A 26,091-nucleotide genomic window follows, 5' to 3' on the forward strand; every position below is an offset into this window, starting at 1 on the left:
CAATCTGTCAAGTAGTTAGAGGGGTGGTGATGACTGTGTAGCCCAGCAAGGAGTTTGCACCATGTGCTAGGGAGCCCCCGTAACTCAGCAGCCCAGGTGAGCACACTGCAGTGTTGAGTGAGTGGTCACAACTGCCTTCGACTTCCTTTGGCTTCACTGCCAGAGTCTCTCTGCATGGCAAGCTGCTGCTGCTGCGGCTGTGGACAGTACAGGCTGCATCGGCTGGTTCCCTTTCCCTCTGCCACATTAATAACCTGATGGTGACTTCGCTGAGCAGGGAAGGTCTGAATGCGTCCCCGGTGTGTCCTGAATGCCAAAATGGCTCTTCTCTAGAAAGGGGTGGGGAGGATATATGGAGTTGTCTCTGACCCCCCTGGTGGTCATTAGCTCAATAGCAGGCCCAGGCAGGGCCCCAGTCTGACAGGACTCGTGATGGATCATACAAGTTAGGGAAAATGTGGAACAGGAGTATCAAGAAACAGGGGTTATGTTCCAAGGGTCAAACCAATATGCAATGGTAAGTTCTCTTTCTGTTCCTAGCAATCCGCTTCTTTCCCTCTCCATTATACAGCAGCCCTCCGGGGGTTTTGTATCCATGGGACCAGTTCTGCCCTCGGTTACATGGCTGCAGCTTGCGCCCATGTACATTGATAGGAGAGCTGAGCTGCATTGCTGTGCCTAGTACCAATGCTAGAGTCATTTGGATTCTGTAGTATTATTAGTGCTCTCTGCTGTAGCTCACCAGGATCCTAGGTCACTCAGCAACTCCTGGCACATAGCAGATTTTATTTACAACTGGCCGGCCTGGAGTCTCTTTCTAAAATGTCTGGAGGCTCTTTATCTGCGGTGTGTTCAACTTCTCTGGAATGTGTTTGCAGATAGAAACCCTCTCTTTAAAATGTGCTCATGTTTCAGTATGAGCTGTGCCATCTCCATGCTGGACACCTCTCCGGTGTGTACACAAAGACACTGTGTTTACACATCCCATACGGAGGCATGCAGGCTGCAGACCAATCGATGTCTCCATGCATGTGGGTGTGTATATGTCCATGGTATACGTGTGCACTCTCTCTAAGTTAGGGGTGCCAGTTTTCTCTCTAGCATGCTGGGATTGTTCTCCTGGTTCCATCCTCAGAAGAACTTCTGCCCGGTTGGGGAATGTCCTGGTCCAACGACAGGGGTCTGAAGAGATGTCACACCAAATTGCGGTACATGCTGGCAACCCTAAACCATGTATGTGTACATGCAGACTAACATGCCTGCATCGGGGACTGCCTTGCTCCTAACCAAAGTATCTTCCACAATCTGGCATTATAGGAGGGGAAACAAGTAACCATAGCCCAATGGAAGGGGTATGGGACATTGCGTTTATAACTGTTCCTGCAGTTCAACTGAACAGACCCTAGTTATGGCTTGTTACAGACAATTCAGCCGACTCATTCGCTCTGTAGGAGAAAGCAATTCCTTAGTGTGAAGTTGTTACTATTCAATGGGGCTCCCAGCTGGCCCTCACTGGACCTGCTGCTGGAGCCGAATTCCGGTATCCTGGGGGCACAGAAGGTATCTCAGAAGGATGTCAGTGAAGGAGGAAACCTGTCCTTGGGCCACTCCCAAAAGACTGGTCCTTGCGTCCAATCCAGGTCCACAGTCTTGGAGACCAGCGAATGGGATTTTAATCTAAGACCAGTCATTATAAATCTCTTAGAGCATGCGCCCTCTATTCCTGCAGGTCATTCATTGTGTCATTCTTCCTGGAGTGTTTGCATTGCTCATTGGTTCTGCTCTCTGTCTCAGAGAAAGCTGAACTGACCATCAGCTCTCTCGCTCTCTCTGTGGGTCCTACCAGACCAATCACCTCCTTTCCTTCCTTCTACTCATGTTGCCTTTTCTCTCTCCCCCTGCCCTCTCCCTGCTAACAGCTTACCACGGACGTACCCTGGGCTCCTCAGCCACAGGTTGGTATTGCTGCCTGCCATTTGCATGCTACTAGCAGCCAGATAACCTCTTCACTGCCTCTCAACTATCATTGGTCAAAGGCACTGAAAATCCCAGCATTTTTCCTCTTTCCAGACAGCAACTAGCCAGAACAATACTCCCAGTGCCTGCTGGGCACTAGTCACAGCAATACTCCCAGTGCCCCTGTGCACTAGCCATAGCCACACGCCCAGTGCCCCCCTGCACTAGCCACAGCCACACACCCAGTGCCCTCCATGCACTAGCCACAGCCACACACCCAGTGCCACCCGTGTACTAGCCAAAGCCACACACCCAGTGCCCTCCATGCACTAGCCACAGCCACACACCCAGTGCCACACGTGTACTAGCCAAAGCCACACACCCAGTGCCCCTGTGCACTAGCCATAGTCACACGCCCAGTGCTCCTGTGCACTAGCCACAGCCACACGCCCAGTGCCCCCCTGCACTAGCCACAGCCATACCCCCAGGGCCCCTGTGCACTAGCCAGATCCACATGCCCAGGGCCCCCTGGGCACTAGCCACAGCCATACTCCCAGGGCCCCCTGTGCACTAGCCACAGCTACACGCCCAGTGCCCCCCTGCACTAGCCACAGCCATACCCCCAGGGCCCCTGTGCACTACCAAGAGAAATACGCCCAGTCCCACCGTTCACTAGCCACAGCCTTTCGCCCAGTGTCCCTGTGCACTAGCCAGTGCTAGTTATATACACAGTTGTCTTTATTATTTTGCAGTGGCTGGCTTTGTGCAGCAGGCCACACATTCATGGCATCCTCAAATAAACATCTTCATAAAATGGACACTGTAGTCTCCAGGTACATCGTCACTGCAAGTGAAGGCTCGATTGCAGCATGGGTAGGCATTTCTGCACTGGGGTCAATATAACTAGAATGGGTAACAACTACCACTCCATACCCAAGGTCCACAGTTGGCTTGTACTCAGGCACTAGCCCAATGACTAGCCTGGGCCACCACGTCGTCACTGCTGTTGGTACCTGTGCTAGGTTAACGCTAGCATACCCATACTACATACATAGGCGCCGACTTCTGCTCGTGCCGGTGGGTGCTCGACCCCCCTCTGCCCCCGGCCCCGCCCTGACTCCACCCCTGCCTGGAGCACTCACGGAGTCGGTGCCTATGCTACAATCACAGCACCGCTTTGCAGCAAAGGCATAGCCTGTGCGACAAGAGAATCGGTCCCGGTCAGTCACAGATGTCGGCAGTCCCCCACCTTGCCCAGGCCTGCAGAGTGAACATTGCAAGGCTGCCCGTTTGGATGAAATCTGAGGGTGCAGCAGTGTGAGTGACGGAGGCTACAATTCCACCCCCTTTGATGGGGACGGGTGGGTATTGTCCCCTCCAGTGCCCAGCAGCACCTTCCCAGGAACACAGCGTGCCCTTGGCCCCTTCAGGAGGCAGAACCGGCTCTAGCCCTAATGTATTCTACTTAGAATGGTGTTGCCAAGGTACCTGTGTCACTCCCATGAGGACCATATTTGGGTGATGGGAATTAAATTGAAATAGGGCCCCTCCAGGATGGTGCCCTGGAGAAAGGTAAAGGGCGTGGCTACCCAGTACAGCATGCTCCCAGTTGGGTTGGCAGGAAATCCTGGTGCTTGAAGGTTCCTGAGTCTCTCCCAGCCGGTCAGCCATACAAGTACGGGTGAGAGAGCCATACAGGTAGCAGCAGTGGTGGCTGGGTTGGTGCCATTGGCAAGGTCACAGCCACATGATCAGCCAGCAAAATGTTTAAAAATTGCTGCCGTTCCTTTAAGCCTGTCCCTCGCAACACACCCAAAGCACGGGGGGCTGCTGCTGGAAGAGCAGCCGTCCTTCCAGAGTCACAAGGACATCATAGCACCAGTGTGCTGTGCACCTCAACCCCCCCTTACACTAATATACCTGCCAGACACACTCTGGCTTTCCAATTGAATTTTATTTAACCCTCTGGAGACTGGGGAGATAGCTGTATACATATGCAGATAGATAGAGTTACCTATAGCTACATGTATTTATCTATAAACACAGCCCCTCTATATATATTACAGAGCCCCTAGATCTGTAAACATACACATTTATACAGATGGTGTGTCTATATATATAGATACACCATCTGTATAAATGTGTATGTTTACATATCTAGATCTATAAACATCTATGTATAAATTATATATATATAACACAAATGTGTGTATGTATGCATATATAGTGCATATAGCTTTAGATATATAGCTGGAGAGCTGTAGCCAGAAAGGCCCTGAGAGGGCAGACATTGCCGCTAGGGAGAGAGCCCTAGGGCACCGCTCTATACCAGAGCAGGGACAGCTTATGAGAAAGGATACATAGGGCCCTGAGAGAGGCTCTTGTTGGATTTGTACCCTAAAGTGTTTGCTTTGTTTTTATTTCACATACTGACAGTGTGTGACTCAACCAGAGGGCTGAGTCACCAGGCCCCACCACAAACCGAGAGAGAGAGAGAGAGAACAGGCACATGCACTGAGACAGGGGTCACTTGCAAGAGGTGAGTGCACCCCATTACAGTCAGTCTGTGTTCTTTGCTGTGCTGTTACCCCCACTCCTCGGGTTGTAATGTATGTTTTGGAGACAGTCACTTTTTGAACTCAAATACTGAACAAAGCAATTTTTAGAGGGGTAGCTGTATTAGTCTGAATCTGTAAAAAGCAACAGAGGGTCCTGTGGCACCTTTGAGACTAACAGAAGTACTGGGAGCATAAGCGTTCGTGGGTCAGAACCTCACTGTCTTGCATCTGAAGAAGTGAAGTTCTGACCCACGAACGCTTATGCTCCCAATACTTCTGTTAGTCTCAAAGGTGCCACAGGACCCTCTGTTGCTCTTTAAAGCAATTTTTGTCTCAAATTAATGGAGACCAAACGGCTGTGGGGCAGGCCTGGCATGTACCATATACACCATGGACCTAACCACAAACATCTCTACCCAACGGCTAGAGTGAGCTCCGGAAATAAGCAACCTCTAAGGAGAGCTTTGACGTTAGAAGCAAAATGGCACTGCCCATGTTAACCCACTGCAACAAGGGCACCTCTCTGGGTGAGCATGCCCATTAATATATCCTTAGAATCCTGCCACATGGCAACGGCCCTGTTGCAGGCTGAGACCTTGTTGCCAAACTACAGCCTAAGTGTGCTCCACAGCATGACAGCATAAGATATTTTTCAGCTTGCTGCCCGTTTTGATAGGTGTATGTATAAGTCCCGCCATGCAACACAATGCAAACAAACATACTTCAGGAGGCAGTGTAGCCTAGTGGTTAGGGCACTGAACTAGCACTCAGGAAACCTGGGGGTCTATTCCCAGCTCTGCTACTGGCCTGCTGGATGACCTTGGGCAAGTTACTTCACCTCTGCTGCTTTAAATCTGTAGCAAGAAGCCAAGCCGGGGGGGACCGGAGGAAGGTCCTAGCCAGACGCTCTGCTCTGAGGACGGAGGGAATGTAGGGATAGCCCGGCTTCCCTGCCTGGAGAAAAGTCTCTGGAGCAGGGCTAGAAGAAAGTGACTCTCTCTGTGAGGTGCTGCCACTGTCACATGGCATCAGGTGTGGACGCATTCTGAGCCCACAGAAATAAGAGGCAAGGAAAGTGCCAGAGTGCAGCCTTTCAGCTTGCTGAGGCATAGGGTGGCTGAGTGGAAGGACCCCCCTCCCCAGGTGCTGAACAGCAATGAACCGTCACACAGCCAGCCGCGAAGACAGGTCAGCACAGTCCTGCAGTGGGGAGCAAAGCTGAAAACCTTTATAAATCATTTGCCATGAAGAGGAAGCAGATAACCGTGGTGTCTGATGAGCATTTCATCGCAAACAGGGATGCAACACGCACGTGGGCATGCTGTTGCCAAAGAGCCACACTCCGCCATCCTTACGCATGCTACATAGTGCCTTACCCCACACATGGGCTACACCCAGAGTAAGGTACTGCTGAATAATCGCTTCATCCCTGGAACACAAGGGGCAAGCAACACAGTGAACCTATGGAAATGGAAATCACCCAGCAAGGGAGCTGGAGCAAGAACCAGTAAAGGAGATCCCCTGCAGAACAGGGAAGCCCCATTAAAATCCCTCTTAGGAACCTGGGGTTCTCTGGGCAGAAATGTGGCAGATGAGTAGGGCCCTACCAAATGCACTGTCCATTTTGGTCAATTTCACAGCCATAGGAATTTAAAAATAATAAATTTCATTATTTCAGCTATTTAAATCTGAAATTTCATGGTGTTATAATTGTAGGGGTCCTGAACCAAACGGGAGCTGTGGGGTGGTCGCAAGGTTATTGTAGGGGGGTGATGGTTCTGCTACCCTTACTTCTGTGCTGCCGCTGGCGATGGTGCTGCCTTCAGAGCTGGGCAGCCAGAGAGCCGGGGCTGCTGGCCGGGATCCCAGCTCTAAAGCAGAGCCCCCTCCAGCAGCAGCGCAGAAGTAAAGATGGCATGGTATGGTATTGCCACCCTTACTTCTGCGCTGCTGCTTGCAGAGCTGGGCCCTCAGTCAGCAGCCACCACATTCCAGCCACCCAGCTCTGAAGGCAGCACAGAAGTAAGGGTGGCAATACTGCAACCCCCCCTAAAATAACCTTGTAGCCCCCCTGCAACTCCCTTTTGGGTCAGGACCTCCAATTTGAGAAATGCTGGTCCTCCCTGTGAAATCTGTATAGTATAGGGTAATAGCCCACAAAAGACCTGATTTCATGGGAGGAGACCAGACTTCATGGTCCATGATGCGTTTTTTTCATGGCTGTAAATTTGGTAGGGCTCTACAGATGCGGCATAGGAGAACACTGAGCCGCTGAGGTCTGCTGCGTCTGGAAGCCCATGCAGGAAATGTAAGGAGGAAGGATGTTGGGGGCAAGTCTGTGATAGCCCCAGGGCTCAAGCGAGAGCCAAGCAGTGTTAGCCACAATTGGGGAGTGCTGATCTCAGCATTGGCAATAGGGTCAGATTCAGACAGCGGGCAGAGATGACTGCAGTTTGCAAAGAGGCTTTTAAGGAGACAGGCCCTCACCCGAAGCTAGAGAAGCCCAGGATAGCGCTCAGTATACCTGCAGGGTCAGGTAGATTACCTGGTGAATGCATAGCTTGCACTGGCTACAGATGTAAGGACTTGTGCATGGGGCCTCCTGGATAGAGTCATAATCTGTGAGATGGGCCTCCTGAAACACCCAAGAGAAGCAAAATAGCCTGCTTAATGAAGAACCAATGAGGGTCCTGCTGCCCTGGGTGTTCTGTCCTGGCCCTGAGGTGCCAGTCCCGCTGCTCCCCAGAGCGAGGGAAGAGCTAGATAGCAGAGAGAGACTGGTGTAGCAAAACACACTCTGGAGCCAAAGAGCAGGGCTCCCCTTGAGAGCCGTAGGCAGTGACTTTGTCTGCAGAGACCCTGAAGCTGGGAGCAAGGAAATGCGAATGCTCCCCACTGTCACATGACACAGTCAGAGACTGTAACTGGAAGTAAATATGGCCCTTGTCATCCTGACAAAATCCCAAAGTGCTTTATGAACTCTAGAGCTACAGGGATCATTTTGGGCCCTGCTATTAAATGGCCACTTCTGGAGTGGAACATGTCAGTGTATTAATGCGCAGTAACACTACTCAGTAGTTTAGGACAGGAAGTGAAGAAGTAAATTATACACTATTGAAACCCCAGGGAGAATTTATGTAGGAAGGATGAAGTTACTCGGATGGCTAGGGCTGTCATCTTTGGGAAAGGCTCCTAATGGACAAAAGAGAGTCAGTCTTCATTGCATGGCAACTTGGTGACCTTGTCAGGTGGGGTCATGATTATGCCTGGACATTCAGGCTATTTGTTAACTGGTTTTGCAGGCCAGAAGAAGGACCCACAAAGCCAGAAGCAAGCCTGGAAAATTTGGGTTGGGTGGCAACCCTGTTCTCACCTTCCACCTAATGAGACTTCTGACTGCTAGAAACTCAGGCCTTATCTTATAGCTCAGAAAGCAGTTATGGTTAGAAAAGAGATTCTCTACCCTTCCATGTTCATTGTCCCTCTCTAATGTCTAGCTCTAATGCACTCAGTGTACAGATTTTTTTTCCCAGTTGCCAGCTCTGCAAGTGGGATTTGAGAGTCAAGCTGCTTATTCTTTCGCCATCCTCATCAATATTCTGGTCTCAAAACTATTGAGTATCTAATATGTAGATTCAGTCAAATACTAAATAATTAGAAATAATATTAATACAAAATCAGATTGAAAGTGAATAGATCACTAGATGAAGCAGTTGTATGCAGAGCTGATCAAAAACCAGAACTTCTGTCCTGCAGGAAATACCAATATTTCAATATTTGTTTTTATCCCAAGTTGGGATAAAAAATCAAAATATCAAAACTTTTTATGGAACAAAACTGGCCGGGCTACAGCTTCTATGAGCCACTGTGGCAGGTCAGCCACATAGAGAGACTGTTAGATGCAGTTTAGGGCCCATAGGAGAGAATGGGGTTGTGGAGAAGCCGGAACTACAATGCCCATGAGACATCATGGTGGCTCAGGCAGATGCAGAGAGCAATGTCAACCCCATTCAAAATGAAACATTTCATTTTTATTTTCTTGATGGAAAATACACCAAAATCCATATTTTCTCCTAGGAAATTGACACAAAATCATATTTTCCAGTGGGAAAATGTTTTGTTTGAAATTTTCCAACCCACTCTATTTGCATGTATTATATGTGAGCATTTATTGCTATGAATAAGAACCAATACCATTGGCTAATCAAACGCTTAGCCCCACAAAACCAGAACACATTAGAATAGAACACTCTTCAGATTATATGTTTTAATAACTTGCTATTGTCACCATAACCCCTTGTAAAGTTACTATACAGGAATTCCAGTGCTGATCATTTTTAAAGGTGGAGATGTCTCTTTTTCTAGGAAGACATTTTAGCAATAATCTATCCTGGAAACAATTGTTTTAACTTATTTTCAAAAGAGATTTATTAATTTGTTTCAAATAAATAAATAAATGGGACTGATACACTCGTTAACAGTTAAAGACCTTACTGTGAATGCTTCTTGCTTATATTATTGACTAGGTAGAGAGTTCAAAGTAATAGCAATCTTTGCGTAGGCGGCAGATAATAGTGACAAAATGGTTGTTTTAAAAATATGGGGTCAGATCTATGACTAGTGTAAATTGGCTAAGCTCAGTTTAAGTCAAGAGGGCTGTAGAGTTATACCAGCAGAGGATTTGGCTGAGATTTCATAAGTGAGAAATGAGACAAATGCTTCCCTACACAATATAAACTAGCACTGCACAAAAATTCCTCACAGAAATGGCTTTTTGATGGAAATGTATTTTGACTCAATGGATTCTTTTATGAGAAGTGTCTGCTTTCCATGGAAAATTTAAATTTTTCATTGAAAAAACCAAACACTTGAAAATCAAAATATTTCAATTTGGAAATGCTCCTGTGGTGGCTCCTGGGATTTGTAGTTCAGTTACCTCAAGTCCCCATTCTCCTTTATGGGCCAGTCTCCATGCCCAGACTACATCTCCCATGATCCACCACAGCAAGATACTCCCACAATGCACCGCCTCCCCTCACCAAGCAGGAAGAGTGTGGTGCATCATGGAGGATATAATCAGACCAGGGAACATAGCCTATAGAGGAGAATGGGAGCATGAGGCACCCATACTGCAACTCCCATGAAGCGCTGCAGCATTTCCAAACTTTTTTTTTTTCTTTGTGTCAGTTTTGGCCAAAAATTTTTGGATTTTGAATTTCCATCCAAAAGGCATCTGTGCGGGGGGATTTTTTTTTTACCAGCTCTACAGCCCTTCTCTCCAGCCCTCAAACCAGCATCCTGACAGGGTTTTGAATTCATGCCCAAGCAGGTGGAGATGGAAAGATCAGCAGAGACAGGATCTGATATAATAAGAGGACAAGAAGCAGCCAGTGCTGTAGGAAGCCACCAGAATACAATGGAACCTCTTCAAACCCTCCACTTCTCTCCTGTCTGCTGGTCCATTCTGAGCCATGATCAGCACAGGCCTTGAGGATGAGAAGGCTGCAAACTAGCCATGCTGCAGGCACCATCATGTGGGAGCTGCAGTCTCCTTTGAGCTATTTAGCTTCAAGCAGCAACTTAAACAACTATTTGGACAAACCCAAGTATGAGACTTGTGGCTGTAGTTCAGCACCAAATGCCTGTTCAAAGCCAAATTCTCAGCCGAAATTTTTGGGACTGAGCTTTTGGTTCTGCTGATGATGCATGGGACAGAGCAGAATGGAACACACTTTGCTCTCCCACAGCTTTATTGGCACTGCAGGGCTGGCAGGAATAAAATTGTATTTTACCAGTAAGCTCAGTGAATACATCTCATGGGCTGAGAGAAACAGCAGCAGGCACAGTATCTTCTTGCCACGTTTCAGATCATAACCACATGCCTTAAATCCCCAGGAGACCCATCCTGAGATGCTAAGGGTGGAGAGATTACCCTGGAGATGGCCAGACTCTTGCCACGTGATCTGTGTGGGTGAGGAGACACTTACAGGACATGAATTTGGGTCTCACCCAAGCTCCAGGGATGAACTACCTACAGAGCTGAGTTACCTTTGGTGTGGGTTATTGTGGGTGTTTGTTTCTGTCTGTGGAAGGGAGCTGCTAGTGACAGATAGTGAACCTACTTCATTTGTGTGGAGTCATCATAGATAGTTCTCTGAAAACGTCCACTCAACGTGCAGCAGCAGTCAAAAAAAAAAAAAGGCTAAGAATGTTAGCAAGCATTAGGAAAGGGACAGATAATAAAACAGAAAATATCATAACGCCTCTATATAAACCCATGGCATGCCCACACCTTGAATATTGCGTGTAGTTCTGGTCACCCTATCTCAAAAAAATACATGAGAATTGGAAAAAGTACAGAGAAGGGCACAAAAATGATTAGGGGGATGGAACATCTCTCCATCTGAGGAGAGATTAAAAAGACTGGGACTGTTCAATTTTGAAACGAGATGACTAAGATTGGGGGCAGGTTATGACAGAGGTCAATGAAATCATGAATGGTCTGGAGAAAGTGAATAGGGAAGTGTTATTTACCCTTCACATAATACAAGAACTATAGGTCACCCAATTAACTTTATAGGCGGCAGGTTTAAAACAAACAAAAGGAAGTATTTGTTTACACAACACACTGTCAACCTGTGGAATTCATTGGCAGGGGATGTTGTGAAGGCCAAAAGTATAATTGGGTTCAAAAAAGAATTAACTAAGTTATTGATGGATAGATCCATCAATGGCTATTAGCCCAGATGGTCCAGGATGCAACCCCATGCTTGGGTGTCCCTAAACCTCCAACTGCCAGAAGCTGGGAGTAGACAACTATGGACAATCACTCAAAATTGCCCTGTTCTCTACACTCCACCTGAAGTTTCAGTCACTGGCCACTGTCAGAAGACAAGATACTGGGCTAGATGAACCATTGATCTGGCCTACTACAGCCGTTCTTATCTTCTTATGTGCCCCCTTCTTTAAAATTCCCATTTCAAGGCTCTAATCCAAGGGCCAAATTCTAACCTCAGATGAGCATGTGGTGGGATCCTAGAACTTGGCCTGTGTTGCCAGCACAGAGTGCCTGAGGACAGCAACAGCGGGGTCCGTTGCCCGGTGTGCTTCGCGCCAATGAACACACCAGGGTGGAGAAGCAAACAAAGTTTATTTGAGATTTTAAAGTGGTGCAAAGAGACAGGCACGTTTTAAATTAAGCACACCAACATAAGCAGCTTTTGTTTTTTATATAGTTTGTAACTAAGCCTTTTTTTTTCCCCGTCCTTTTTTATCCCCCCTTCTTTATTCCCACCTTTTCCCCTTTTTTCCTTTGGCTACATTACACGACCTTGGCTGTGCAGCTTGTTTTTACTGTTTTTGCAATTTTGTTTTTTAGCTGGAAGCATGTAGGTTTTTTTTTATTACTACTGCTTTCTAGCTGCTGGCCTGTCAGGTTAGTAAAAAGTTTAACATGCAGGAGCTTTGATTCACTTTGGCCTAGAGCGGAGGGGCTTTATCGACTCTCGGGTCTTTCAACCCTTCGAGTTACCTAGGGTGATGCCTAGTGACACCAACAACTCCCTCCTTTGAGAATACTCAACAAGTTTTTGGCTGAATTTTCTTATATTTTGTGGACAAGATATGATTTAAGGCCATGGTTTTAGGATTATTGATTAAAGGGAAAAAGGAGGTGTCTTGACTTCTAGAAGTGGTACATACTTTAACCATTAAACATTTTAGGCATGAGAAGAGAGCTAGGGTGTGGAAACAAAGTACGAGACCAGTAAGCAGGAGGCGGACAATACCACCTCCCAAGCCCCCTAGGCTAGGGAGCCAGCTCCAGAGGGTATTAAATAGAGTGGGTTTCTGTTCCTGGGCCTTCCACTGATTGAAGGCCTGTTTAGAGGACAGGATGTGCTTGTGGAATGGTGGTAGCATTATTAAATGGCCTCCAGGTGTTATTTTCTAGCAGGCTAAAGGGGGCTTTTATGGTGCAGTTTTGCGACAAGGGGGTACCCGAGATATTTTTTCCCCTACTGAACCATTTCCAACAGATATTTGACCAATTTTGGGGGACTACCCTCCAAGGTAACCCTGCCGCGTGGTGCGGGATTTGAGAGCATACCCAGCAGTTAGAGAGGTTAAACTTTTGGGCAAAGCAAACCTTCAGGGCCTCATACGTATTTGTTTTTAAGAGGTTTCCCTTATCACTACTGCTTCCCAGCTGCTGGCCTGTGAGGTTAGTAAAGTTTAACATGCAGGGGCTTTGATTCACTTTGGCCTAGAGCGGGGGGCGCTTTATCGACTCTTGGGTGTTCAACCCTTCGAGTTACCTAGGGTGATGCCTAGTGACACCAACACCTGTGTGTTTAAACACTTATATCTCAGCTGGACTGGGAGACGTGGCCTGAGACCCTGACTGTTAACCTGGATCTCTTAAGTAAGGAAAGACACCAAGCTAGGGAGGCTGTAAGGAAAGCAGTGAGCAGGACTATCTGGCTGCCATCACACAATCATGTTACCCTCCATTTGTATGATCTCGCCTTCCCACGTCCTAGAACATCGCAAAGAATGCTGCTGTGGGAGACGCTTCTGCAGCACTTATGGTCTCTCCACAGGGTGGGGGAGAAATGCTGCCCCTTTGCATATGAGAAGGTATGACCATAGAAAATCCCATTCTCCCTTCTCCAGCAAAGTTCTCACTTCAGTCACCCTCCTCCTTCTGATCTGGAAATGAGCACTCTCGTTTCACTCCTCCTCCATGCAAACACGACAATTACTAAAACAACATACATCACACCCTGCACCTGCTGGTCCCTTTAAGCCTCGGGTCCGCCCTGCCCTCTGGCGAGGTGTGAGGGCAGTGAACAGGTCTCAGGGCCTGCGCTGTGCAGTTGCTCATGAATGCCGCTTCAGTCTGGAATGAACCTTTTCTCTCATAAGATGCAACATCCCTCTTGTTGGCAAGGGCTCAGCCTCCAAAGTTCAGTGTCCACCAATCAGAGTCACCCAGGGCTAAAAGATTTCTCTCACATGCATGCAATATAGGTCATCTGTGGCCAGCCGGCCCTGCCCCTTCCCATAAATTGTTATTCACTGGGAACCATAACGCTCCAATGTCTAAGCCTTTCAGATGAAGCTCCGATGGCACAAGCCAGCACAGAGACTAGCTGGAGTGTCGCACATTTACAGCACTGAACTAAATGAAACACCAGGGGACTCCTGATTGGTGATGCTGCACTTTTGAAAAGGGTTTTTGGTTGAATTGAAAAGTCTTATTGCTCTGCTGGGGAAAAGTGGGTAATTTTTGCTTATGAGCACCCATTGGTCTGTCTGCTCCCCTGCTGTTCCTGCTTCTGGCTGGATAGGGTTCATTTCTCTTGCTCGCTGACATCAGACCTGTAACTGGAAAGGCTCTGAATCCCACTGTTGTATTCTTTAGGTTTAGCTATGTTAAATCTTGGCAAGAGAAGAGAAAATAGCAACGCTCTAGTGACCTGTTCATCTTGTGAAAACCTCTAGCTTTGGTAGGCCCACAGCACAAAAACATGGCAATAGAGAGAGGAAATGCCAGACCCCAAACAAGTTACCCTGAACTCTACATGGTGATCAGCAGAGAACCAGCTCCGGGGGCTTGTAAACTGCAAATGTTCTCTTTGTTTGCTAAAATTTGTTTAACCAGCTGTGTTTAGTGAAGAGTAAAAATCCCCACGTGTGGCTGGTGTCTTCTAGGAATTCACAGCTACTCAAGTAGAGGACACCGAATATTTGAGTGACACTGGCTGTTTTTCTCACTTCCTCGTGTCTCCACTGCGGGCAGGGTGTGACTGGCCGCTGGTGCAGACGTACCTGCACTAAACCTAGCAGTGACAAGGCAGCCGTGCGGGCTTCAGCATGGGTTTCACAAGCCCACCTGACCCCCCGGTACGTTCTACAGCCAATGCCGACACCAGCACTGCAGTGTCCTCACTGCTCTTTGTAATGAGCTAGCTGGAGTGCAGGAATGTCTATACGAACTGTAAAAAGCAACAGAGGGTCCTGTGGCAACTTTAAGACTAACGGAAGTATTGGAGCATAAGCTTTCGTGGGTGAATGCCCACTTCATCAGACGCAAGTAATGGAAATTTCCAGAGGCAGGTATAAATCAGTATGGAGATAACGAGGTTAGTTCAATCAGGGAGGGTGAGGTGCTCTGCTAACAGTTGAGGTGTGAACACCAAGGGAGCAGAAACTGCTTCTGTAGTTGGATAGCCATTCACAGTCTTTGTTTAATCCTGATCTGATGGTGTCAAATTTGCAAATGAACTGGAGCTCAGCAGTTTCTCTTTGGATTCTGGTCCTGAAGTTTTTTTGCTGTAAGATGGCTACCTTTACATCTGCTATTGTGTGGCCAGGGAGGTTGAAGTGTTCTCCTACAGGTTTTTGTATATTGCCATTCCTGATATCTGACTTGTGTCCATTTATCCTCTTGCGTAGTGACTGTCCAGTTTGGCCAATGTACATAGCAGAGAGGCATTGCTGGCACACGATGGCATATATAACATTGGTGGACGTGCAGGTGAATGAGCCGGTGATGTTGTAGCTGATCTGGTTAGGTCCTGTGATGGTGTTGCTGGTGTAGATATGTGGGCAGAGTTGGCATCGAGGTTTGTTGCTTGGGTTGGTTCCTGAGTTAGAGTTGTTATGGTGTGGTGCGTGGTTGCTGGTGAGAATATGCTTAAGATTGGCGGGTTGTCTGTGGGCAAGGACTGGCCTGCCTCCCAAGGTCTTTGAAAGTGAGGGATCATTGTCCAGGATGGGGTGTAGATCACTGATGATGCGTTGGAGAGGTTTAAGCTGAGGACTGTAGGTGATGGCCAGTGGAGTTCTGTTGGTTTCTTTTTGGAGCCTGTCTTGTAGCAGGAGGCTTCTGGGTACACGTCTGGCTCTGTTGATTTGTTTCTTTATTTCCTTGTGTGGGTATCGTAGTTTTGAGAATGCTTGGTGAAGATCTTGTAGGTGTTGGTCTCTGTCTGAGGGGTTGGAGCAGATGCGGTTGTACCTCAGCGCTTGGCTGTAGATGATGGATCATGTGGTGTGTCCGGGGTGGAAGCTGGAGGCATGAAGGTAGGTGTAGCGGTCGGTGGGTTTTCGATATAAAGTGCCACAGGACCCTCTGTTGCTTTTTACAGATTCAGACTAACACGGCTACCCCTCTGATACTATACAAACTGCAAATCGCACCCCGGGAGGCAGTGTAGACATCCCCTAAGGAAGGGGAAAGGGAAAGAGATCAGTGAGAGAGAGGCGGGGGGGAAGGTGCTGTGCTAGGAGATGGAGAAGGGAGTGCAGAAAGGTAAGACTGGGAAGCAGGAGAGTTTTAATGCCCGATGTTCTGAGGCGCCCGTGCCTTCAGATGGAGCTGCAGGTACTCGCACTTCTGAAAACCAAGCCTAAAATGTCTGTCCAGCTGCAATCCCATGGTGCCACGGATGGCCCAGGGTGCACCTGCTGTGCTAATTGCAGGTGGGCAGTAGCAGGTCTGGAGCGCCAGCTGAGCACTCTCACAGATGTCCTGGCTGGGCACCTTGACATGAGAAATGTTGTTTCCCTGTAACCTAGTGGCAATGGGTTAAGGACAAGATCCCTCCCTTGGTGCTGGAGCCGCAGATCTGCTGTTTAAAGGTTCCTCGTTGTCACGTGTGCATTGTCCGCACACCAGTCACCAAATGACTGGAGGATAGCTAATGTGATGCCAATTTTTAAAAAGGGTTCCAGAGGTGATCCTAGCTATTACAGGCCAGTAAGCCTGACTTCAGGACCGGGTAAACTGGTTGAAACAAAATTGTCAGAAGCCTAGATGAACACGATTTGTTGGGGAAGAGTCAACATGGTTTTTGTAAAGGGAAATCATGCCTCACCAATCTACGAGAATTCTTTGAGGGGGTCAACAAGCATGTGGACAAGGGGAATCCAGTGGATATAGTGTTCAGAAAGCCTTTGACAAGGTCCCTCACCAAAGGTTCTTAAGCAAAGTAAGCTGTCATGGGATAAGAGGGCAGGTCCTCTCATGGATTGGTAACTGGTTAAAAATAAGAAACAAATGATAGGAATAAATGGTCAGTTTTCAGAAGGAGAGAGGTAAATAGTGGTGTCCCTTAGGGGTCTGTACTGGACCCAGTCCTATTCAATATATTCATAAATGATCTGGAAAAAGGGGCAAACAGTGAGGTGGCAAAATTTGCAGATGATACAAAATTGCTCAAGATAGTTAAGTCCCAGGCAGACTGCGAAGAGCTATAAAAGGATCTCTCAGAACTGGGTGACTGGACAACAAAATGGCAGATGAAATTCAATGTTGATAAATGCAAAGTAATGCACATTGGGAAAACATAATCCAAACTATACATACAAAGTGATGGAGTCTAAATTAGCTGTTTCCACTCAAGAAAGAAATCTTGGCGTCATTGTGGATAGTTCTCTGAAAACATCCACTCCATGTGCAGCAGCAGTCAAAAAAGCGAACAGAATGTTGGGAATTATTAAGAAAGGGATAGAAAATAAAAACAGAAAATATCACATTGCCTCTATATAAATCCATGGTACACCCACATCTTGAATACTGTGTGCAGATGTGGTTGCCCCATCTCAAAAAAGAAATATTGGAATTGGAACAGATTCAGAAATGGGCAACAAAAATGATTAGATGTAGGGAATGGCTGCCATATGAGGAGAGATTAATAAAACTGGGACTTTTCAGCTTGGAAAAGAGATGACTAAGGGGAGATATGATAGGTCTACAAAATCATGACTGGTGTGAAGAAAGTAAATAAGGAAGTTTTATTTATTCTTTCTCATAACACAAGAACTAGCAGTCACCAAATGAAATTAATAGGCAGCAAGTTTAAAACAAGCAAAAGGAAGTATTTTTTCACACAACGCACAGTCAACCTGTGGAACTCCTTGCCAGAAGATGTTGTGAAGGCCAAGACTATAACAGGGTTCAAAAAGAACTAGGTAAGTTCATGGAGGATAGGTCCATCAATGGCTATTAGCCAGGATGGGCAGGGATGGTGTCCCTAGCCCAGTGGTCTCCAACTTTTTTATGCACAAGATCGCTTTTTGAATTTAAGATCAATCCAAGATCTACCTTGCCCCTTCCCTGAGGCCCCTCCCCACTCACTCCATCCCCCCTCTCTCCATCGCTTGCTCTCCTCCACTCTCACTCACTTTCACCGGGCTGGGGCAGGCAGTTGGGGTACAGGAGGGGGTGCAGGCTTTGGGCTGGGGCTGCAGGGTTTGGAGTGTAGGAGGGGGCTCTGGGCTGAGCCTGGGGCAGGGGGTTGAGGGGCAGGAGTCAGGGATGCAAGCTCTGGGAGGGAGTTTGGGTGCAGGGGTCATATGGTCACACTGCACCTAACCTCATAGAATCCACTGGACAGTTCATGAGTTTTACTTTTTATTAGTGTCATTTGTGGTTTATAGATCCAAAATCCTTCAGGGATTGTCACAAATGAGTGTAACATTCTCAACTGTGGGGTGTGCATTGGCTGAGCCTGGGGCAGGGGGTTGGGGTCCAGGAGTGAGGGGTGCAAGCTCTGGGAGAGAGTTTGGTGCAGGAGGGGGCTCCCAGCTGGGACAGGGGGTTGGGGTGCAGGAGGGGGTGTGGGCTTTGGGAGGAAGTTTGGGTGCAGGTGCGGGCTCTGGCAGGGGATTGGGGTACAGGAGGCAGGGCCAGAGTAATCTTTTGTGGGTCTGGGGCCAAACATATTTGTGGGCCCCCATGGAGGCAATGGAGCATGGCGCAGGGAGGTCAGTCCCTAGAGGGAGGCCTGGGGGCACTCGGAGGAGAGTGTGGAATGGGGCAGGAAGAGGTGGGGCAGGGGTGGAGCGGGGGCAGGAAGAGGTGACGTGGGGATGGGGCCTTGGGAGAAAGGGTGGAGTGGGAGTGGGGGTGGGGCATGGGGCAGAGCAGGGTCAAGCACCCCCGGGAAATCAGAAAGTCAGCATCTCTGCAATACCACCCCGAATCCCGATGCCCAGTGCCCCCCCCACAGACCTGCTATGCCTATCGCCCCCCCAGAACTCCCACAAATGCACAGTGTCCTGCACAACACCACCCCTGCCCAGTATCCCCTGCCCACAGCCCCACAACAACTGCCCAGCACCCCACACAGAACCCCCACTCCCTAGTGCCCCAAAACACACAGATCTTCCCTGCCCCCTCACAGCCCAGCACCCCCCCTCCGACCTCCCAGAGACCCACTCCCCCATGCCCTGTCTCCCGGCCGCACTCACCGGCCCTGCTGGGAGGTGACTGTGTCTGCCGGGCTGAGCCAGCAGGGCCCCTTGGGAGTGGCGTGATCAGCCAGGCCACACCCTGCCCCCTCGGGCTCCCTCAAAACCCACTTGCCTGGAGGGACCCAGCCTAGCCCCCCATACTGTCCCCTGCCCCAGCTGGCCAAGACTGGCCAGGCTTCTGCACCAGTCCCAGGCAGCTCAACTCCAGGGAGACAGGTGGGGCCCCACAGGTGGTGGGAAGCAGAGACTGTCTGGAGCTGGAGGTGCACTGGGGTCCGGCCAGGGGGCAGAGAGGAGACGGCAGGTGGGGCCCAGGGGCCGAGAGGAGCAAGTGATGGGAGGGAGGAGCCAGTGGGCTGGCAAAATCTTGGGGCGCAGTGCAAGCAGAGCAGGCCGTGGCCCCTTCTGAGCATGGGCCTGGCTCCATGGTGCCATTGGTGCCATTGTAAACCTGGTACTGGAGGAGGGGGTGAGGTGTGCGGGCTCTGGGAGGGAGTTTGGTGCAGGAGGTGGCTCCAGGCTGGTGCAGCGGATTGGGGTGCAGGTGGAGGTGAACGGTCTGGGAGGAAGTTTGGATGCAGGAGGTGGCTCTGGACTGGGGTAGGGGGTTGACGTGCGGGAGGGAGGGCAAGGCGCAGGCTCCGACCGGAGGCGCTTACCACAGGCAGCTCCCGGTCGGCGGCACAGCAGGGCTCAGGTAGGCTGCCTGCCTGTCCTGGCCCCATGCCATTCCCGGAAGCGGCTATCTGCTGGCATGTTTCTGCAGCCCTTGCGGAGAAGGGGGGCAGCTGGTCTCCATGTGCTGCCCACAAACACTGCCCCCGCAGCTCCCATTGGCCGGAAACTGGCCAATGGGAGCTGTGGGGACGGTGCTGGGGATGGGGGCAGCATGCGGAGACACCTCACCCACCCACCCCCGGGGCCGCAGAGACGTGCCAGCAGCCAGCCGTTTCCGGGAGCAGCGTGGGGCCAGGGTATGCAGGCAACCTGCCTGAGCCCCGCTGTACCACCGGACTTTTAGTGGCCCGGAGATCGCAATCGACTGGCAGAGGCTCCAGGATCAACCAGTCAATCATGATTGACGGGTTGGTGACCACTGCCCTAGCGTCTGTTTGCCAGAAGCTGGGAATGGGAGACAGGGGATGGATAAATGGGTGATTACCTGTTCTGTTCATTCCTCTGGGGCACTTGGCATTGACCACTGTCGGAAGACAGGATACTGGACTCGATGGCTGTTTGATGATACTGTCTGACTCATTATGGCTGTTCTTATGTTCACTGTCACCAGAGCTGTTTTCTTTCCTCTTTGACAACCCCAGGAGAGAAAAGCTCCACTCCAGATTAAAGCTCTTGTTTGAGCTCCCATGCAGGGAGAGGTGAGGGTTTGAGGGCAGAGAGGGGGAGAGGGAAGCACAGGGACAATGCTGAGGACTGACAACTTTCCCCTGGTGATTGGTGACCATATGCCATTTCTGACCTCTCACTCCCTGAGCTGGGACCACTGTGCAGGCAGAGAGCTCAGCATCAGGGCTGGAGGGAGAGAAAGAAGCTCCTCATTTTGCTCACCAGCATCCCTTCCAACTGACTTCAAGGAACACCGTAGACTCAACATCACAGGCCTCGGTGAATGCTGCACATGGGATGCTAGGAATCAGAGCTCCATGGCTAAGGGCCTGAAATTGCACCAATATTGAGTTCACAGGTTGTGCAAAAGGGGGTGAAGGCCACCTAAGTGAAATCATGGCCCCACTGAAGTCAAGGGCAAAGCTCCCATTGAGTTCAATGGGGCATGATTTCACCTCTAGAGTTCAGAAAGGGGTGAGCAGCTGGAAAGGGGGATGGGGCCAAAAGAGGAAATATCAGGGGAAAGGACCTCTGAGGCAATTCAGGGGTGGTGCCAAAGAGAAAACGTGATTCCTGACGGGGCTGTGATGTAAAGTTGCCTCTCCCACCATGGCAGAAATCCCTGCGGCTCTTGGCAGCACACACAAAGCCCACCCAGACCCCCCCCCCCATTTCTGTCAAACACCATTTCCTCATGCAAAGTATGTTTGAAATATTATCCAGTTGGCACCATTTTATACAATATTCAGCTGTCTTGTACAGACTGAAGCCATAGGAATTCTCAGCTCATAGTGGGGGTAAGGCCATGGGTTGGGAGCTGGTTGATCTGGATTGCCTTCCTGAATCTGCTTCAGAGTCTCTACGTAACCTTGTGCCATTCTCGTACCTTCCCTGTGCCTCAGTTTCCCCATCTATAAGAATATTTCCCTACCTCACAAGGGTCCTACCCAGGAAAGTACTGAAGCACCTGCTTAAATCCCACTCGAGCTGGTCAGGAATTTCTTGGTAACTGTTTTCTTGTTGAAAATGTTGATTAATCAAAATCAAAACAGGAAAGGGTCAGTTTGGCCAAAATTCTCGACTCGAAGAAATGTTGAAAAACAAGTTTTGAAATTGTCAAAATGTCCCATTTTGACATTTTTGAAACCAAAAATTCTGGTTTCCCAGTTTGAAACAAATGTTAATTTCAAAATTTGAGCTCATTATAGTAAAAAAACAAACCCCCAACTTTTAAAATTAAAAAATAGTTGAAATTGAAGCAAAATGTTTCAGTTGATCCAAACCATTTTTTAAAAAATCTCAGATATCTTCCTAGAATGAGAAAAACTCAGATATCTTCCTACCCAGCTCTAAGCCCCACTGATTTTAAGCAGACGTGTAAGTGTTGCCCTAAATCGGAGCCAGAGAGATTGCAGGGATTAATTCATTCTTATTTGTAACCCTAGTGCAAAAGTATAACCCATATTGCTGGCGATATGTTTTGCTTTATATATGGATAATACATTATTTGTAGATACAATAATATATTATTTCCATATGAACGTACTGCCTGTATTAAATGTTTGTATCAATTATACGTTTTACTTTGTTTCTATAATTTATTATACAGTGTATAATATAGGATTTAAGTTACTCAGTGTAAAGTGATAGGTATAATAAATTATTATGCAGAGTAAATGCGATAAAATACATGGTTGTTTTCAGCCTATTCCCTCCCTTTCCCGTCCTATGCAATGGTTTCAGTTTTAGAACATGGAAACAATTCTTTAAATGTTAGTGTTACACTGCGCCCCTGAGCAGCTCATCAGGAGCCACGACTGAACTTGGGACGGGTAGCTCTCAAAACATGCCCGAGCTAACATAAGAACAGCCATATTGGGTCAGGCCAATGGTCCATCTAGCCCAGTCTCCCGTTTTCTGACAGTGGCGGTGCCAGATGCCTGAGAGGGAATGAACAGAACAGGGCAATCATCAGGTGATCCATCTCCTGTTGTTGAGTCCCAGCTTCTGGCAGTCGAGACACAGCAATGAGGGACCAAACTGTGGTAGGCTCATCAACCTTTGTGTGTCTGTGGCCCAACCACCACTGGAGGGTGACAGAGTAGTGCACTGAGTGGGTTACGCTGGCCGTGTGCCTGATCGCTGGTGCGGAGATGTCTCCCACACATCTCTTTCGCTCACTGTGGTTGTCCTGTGGTTGTCACTCTCCAGGGGTCTCTTCATGGGCTCTTTGCGCAGCGTCCTCTGCAGCATACTCTGCAGTCCTCCTTTGCTTGTCTCTTTCTAAGTGCAAGGTGGATCAGGTCTGAATCCTGGGATGTGCTGAACACAGCAACTCCCTGTGGCCCCTTGGGGATGTTAGTTGTCCATGGTTCTCAGCAGATGGCTCCAGGTTTGATCCTGCAGAACCTCACCTCAGTAATCCTTGCCATTGACTTCAGTAGGGCTAGTTACATGAGTAGCCTCACTTGAAGTACTCCTCACTTGAGTAAGGACTGCAGGATCAGGCCCTTATGCCCTGATCCCATGAAAGTCCACAGCAAAACTCCCATTGATTGTAATGGTGCACGATCAGGCCCTTGATGAGTTTCCTACTGGCCCCTACCAGCTGGGGCATGTAATGTTCCCCGGCTGCCAGCCCCTGAGCCTGGCCTTGCACCTCTCGGCTTGCCCATGGCAAAATCTCCAATTGATTTGTGTTCTAAAAGAAGCTGTAAAAGGGGCACCTGCAAAAATGCATGCACATCTGTTCCATGTGCAAAAACTTGCCCATGTCCACACAAATTGCCAATTTGCTTCCATAAAAGAAATAATTGCAGTCACAATGGCCTGCTTGGCATGCACGAGGGCAGGTTTTTGCGGGGGGCATGCACATTTTTGGGACGCCTGCAAAAACTAACTCAAAATTCACTAAGCAAATACGTCTTCAAAACAGAGTAGAAAAACATTCCTTTCAAGACCTTTCATAATTTGGGTAGGGTCAGCCTGAGGGGACTTTTATGCAATAATCCAAGATGGCCAGGAGGGGTGGAATTGGTTAAATACCTACGGCTGGGTGGTGCTTTGAATTTGAGGTACTAGGAGATCCTAGAATTACCTCAAATTTGTCCATCTCCAATTAATAGAATTCTAAAGCACAGTAACCACTGGGACATGTGTGGTCATCCGGGTGTGAAGCTCCTACAGAACCACTGTTGAGTGAGGTCTGCCCCAGCTCCTATTGTAGTCAATGGGCGTCTTTCCATTGACTTCGGTGGAAGTTGGATCAGGACTTTAACCCTATTGTGCGCCACAAGCAGTGCACATTTGGTGGGGTTGCCCACTGCACCATGTGGACAGAGGTCCAGCCGTAAGGCTGTACATCATCAGGCAGCCAAAGGGTGAGGCTTGTTCCACTCTGGATATAGTCAGGAGGGCAGCAATCAAGTTCATATCATTTCTTCCATCTCACAGACGAATGATCAGACTGAGGGAGTCTCCTGACTATCTAGCACCAGCACAGCCTTAGCTAACATTGGGCACCTGGGTCAGTCACAGACCCGACTGTTTTGTTCCACATATTCAGTCCCAGTACCAGGGGTTCTGAAGGCTAAGCACAACCCTAGCAGCATAAGTAGCATGTGTGCACCCACGTATCCATGACCCTGGCCCCGCGCAAGTCGGTCGCTATGCCCTGCTCTTGCAAACGGCTGAAGGAACTTTAGAACATTTCCCTGAACTCGGAACATTTAGCTAATGGTGTGGGACAGGGCAGCTCTTGCTCACTCTTCAGCTGGGACATTCGTTACGGCGGGGAGCTCAAATTCTAGTGCTTGTTCACTTCCTTTTGTTATTTCCTCTCTGCAGACGGGGAGATTACGTCCAAGCCAATGGTGCTGTTCTTGGGACCATGGAGCGTTGGCAAATCCACCATGATAAACTACCTCCTAGGGCTGGACGACACGCCCTACCAGCTGTACACAGGTAACGTGCGCTCCGGCTTGCCCATTGTTTCCGCTTAATGTGCTGTGCAAAGGGTACAAGCAGGCATTGTCACTCGTACATTCACTTCTCGAGTCAATTCCAGCCAGAGCTTGGCTGGTAAACATTGTCCCCAGCTGCTCTTTGAACCTCTCTTTTTATTCATTGCAACCCCCCAGGCTGTTAGGTGACAGCCATCTCTCTGGTTAGGGAGGGCTTGAATCCTTGCAACCCTGCACCTGTAAGAGTCAGAGGAGTTGGTGCAGAGAGAGACAGATGAGATTCCTCTTCCCCTCTTCACCCCCCAGGATCAAGCTGTGCATCTGCCTCCGCAGCATTCCCACTTCCTGCAGTCCAGAGACTCAGGATTGAGATCTTCCAACCCGATAGGGCATCGCACTGTAGGTCACCTTCCAGGCCAGCAGAGTAACAATCCTCTAACAAGGGGAACTTGCCCTTTTCTTCTATCCTTCCCCACCATGCATGGAGCCAATTAATTTACTTTAACAACAGGCGTGACATTTCCCATCTCCTCTTCTCAGCTCCCACTCTCTTTTATCCCTGAACACAGCTGAGCGTAGCACTGCTGAATTAAAAACTGTACTGAGCTCTGGCATAGGGAGAATCAAGGCACTAGAAAGCAGAGCAGGAGTTGGGCCTTTATAGTGCTTTGCATATTCGTGATATCTCAGTGTAGATTAACCACTGCAGGAAAAACTGCACTCGTGCATCCATGGAATAGCTACAACCTGGTCTACACTACAGAGTTAGGTCGACATAAGGCAGCCTATATCAACCTAACTCTGTAAGTGTCTACACTAAAATGTAGCTGCCACCCGTGTAATCTGCCCACTACACCAACTTAATAACTCCACCTCCGTGAGAGGCATAGCCCGTAGGTTGATGTAGTTAGGTCGATGCAGTGTCACTGTAGACACTACGTCACTTACATCAACACTTGCTGCCTTTCAGATGCCGTCCCACAATGCTCCACACTGACAGTCCTGGTGAAGATGCGCTCCGCTGACACAAGGAGTGTAGTGTGGACATGCAAAGCAATTTAATTACTATGGTGGCTGTACATCGAACTAACTTAGGTTGACTTAATTTTGTAATGTAGACTTGCCCTACGTTTCCTCAAGACATTCTACAAGGCATAAGGTACATGATATTGCAAGATGCTCTCTGACCATACCTGTTGCTTTGGATCACCCTCTGTATATTCATGAGTAAGCAGTATCCTCTGCAGATAGTCTCAGACACAGAGTCTGACTCATTTCCAGCAGGACAGCTTAGACTTTACAGCTCACCTGCTCTGCTTCTCTTGTTACTGGACAGGGGCTGAACCCACCACCTCTGAGTTCACGGTCATCATGCACGGCCCAAAGCTGAAGACCATTGAGGGCATCGTGATGGCTGCTGACAGCGCACGCTCCTTTTCACCCCTCGAAAAGTTTGGGCAGAACTTCCTGGAGAAGCTGATCGGGATAGAGGTGCCTCATAAGCTTTTAGAGCGGGTCACCTTTGTAGACACACCGGGCATCATTGAAAACCGCAAGCAACAGGAACGAGGTAGTAACCGGCTTTGTTCATTTTAAGAGAGACCAGAAAAGAAGGAGCATTATAAATGTGAGATAATAACAGTCCCTTACTCTTCTACAAAGCTGTTCATCAGTAGATCTCAAAGCACTGTAGCATTTTCCCTGTTTTACAGACAGGGCCAGCTCCAGGCACCAGCTTAACAAGCAGGTACTTGGGGCGGCCAAGGGAGAGGGGCAGCACCTGCGGCAATTCGGGGGCAGCAGGTCCCTCACTCCCTCTAGGAGCAAAGGACCTGCCGCTGAACTGCCGCCGCTGATCGTGGCTTTTTTTTTTTTTTTTTGCGCTTGGGGCGGCAGAAATGCTGGAGCCGGCCCTGTTTACAGATGGGAAAAAAAAGCGACAGTGGCTGATCCAGGAAGAGAACCAAGATCTCCTGAGGCCCAGTTGAGTGCTGTATTCATTAGGTCAC

General features: G+C 48.8%; 1 protein-coding gene across 7 annotated transcripts in view; it reads left to right on the top strand.

Annotated features, from left to right (window-relative positions):
- SRL (sarcalumenin) overlaps positions 1-26,091 on the top strand; it is a 103,907-nt gene that overhangs the window by 72,259 nt on the left and 5,557 nt on the right. For 3 of the 7 annotated variants that reach the window (XM_008162530.4, XM_065559831.1, XM_065559832.1), the window contains 3 exons: positions 1,920-1,955; positions 23,967-24,083; positions 25,419-25,652. In XM_008162530.4, coding sequence (XP_008160752.2) covers positions 1,920-1,955; positions 23,967-24,083; positions 25,419-25,652 — 387 coding nt within the window. Of the gene's footprint in view, positions 1-1,135; positions 1,209-1,919; positions 1,956-2,708; positions 2,830-10,409; positions 10,553-23,966; positions 24,084-25,418; positions 25,653-26,091 lie in introns of all 7 variants that reach the window. The other 4 variants (XM_065559833.1, XM_042854112.2, XM_008162531.4 and 1 more) reach the window with 2 other exon arrangements.

Source organism: Chrysemys picta, chromosome 10 (genome assembly GCF_011386835.1).
Source record: "Chrysemys picta bellii isolate R12L10 chromosome 10, ASM1138683v2, whole genome shotgun sequence".
Classification (NCBI taxonomy): domain Eukaryota; kingdom Metazoa; phylum Chordata; order Testudines; family Emydidae; genus Chrysemys; species Chrysemys picta.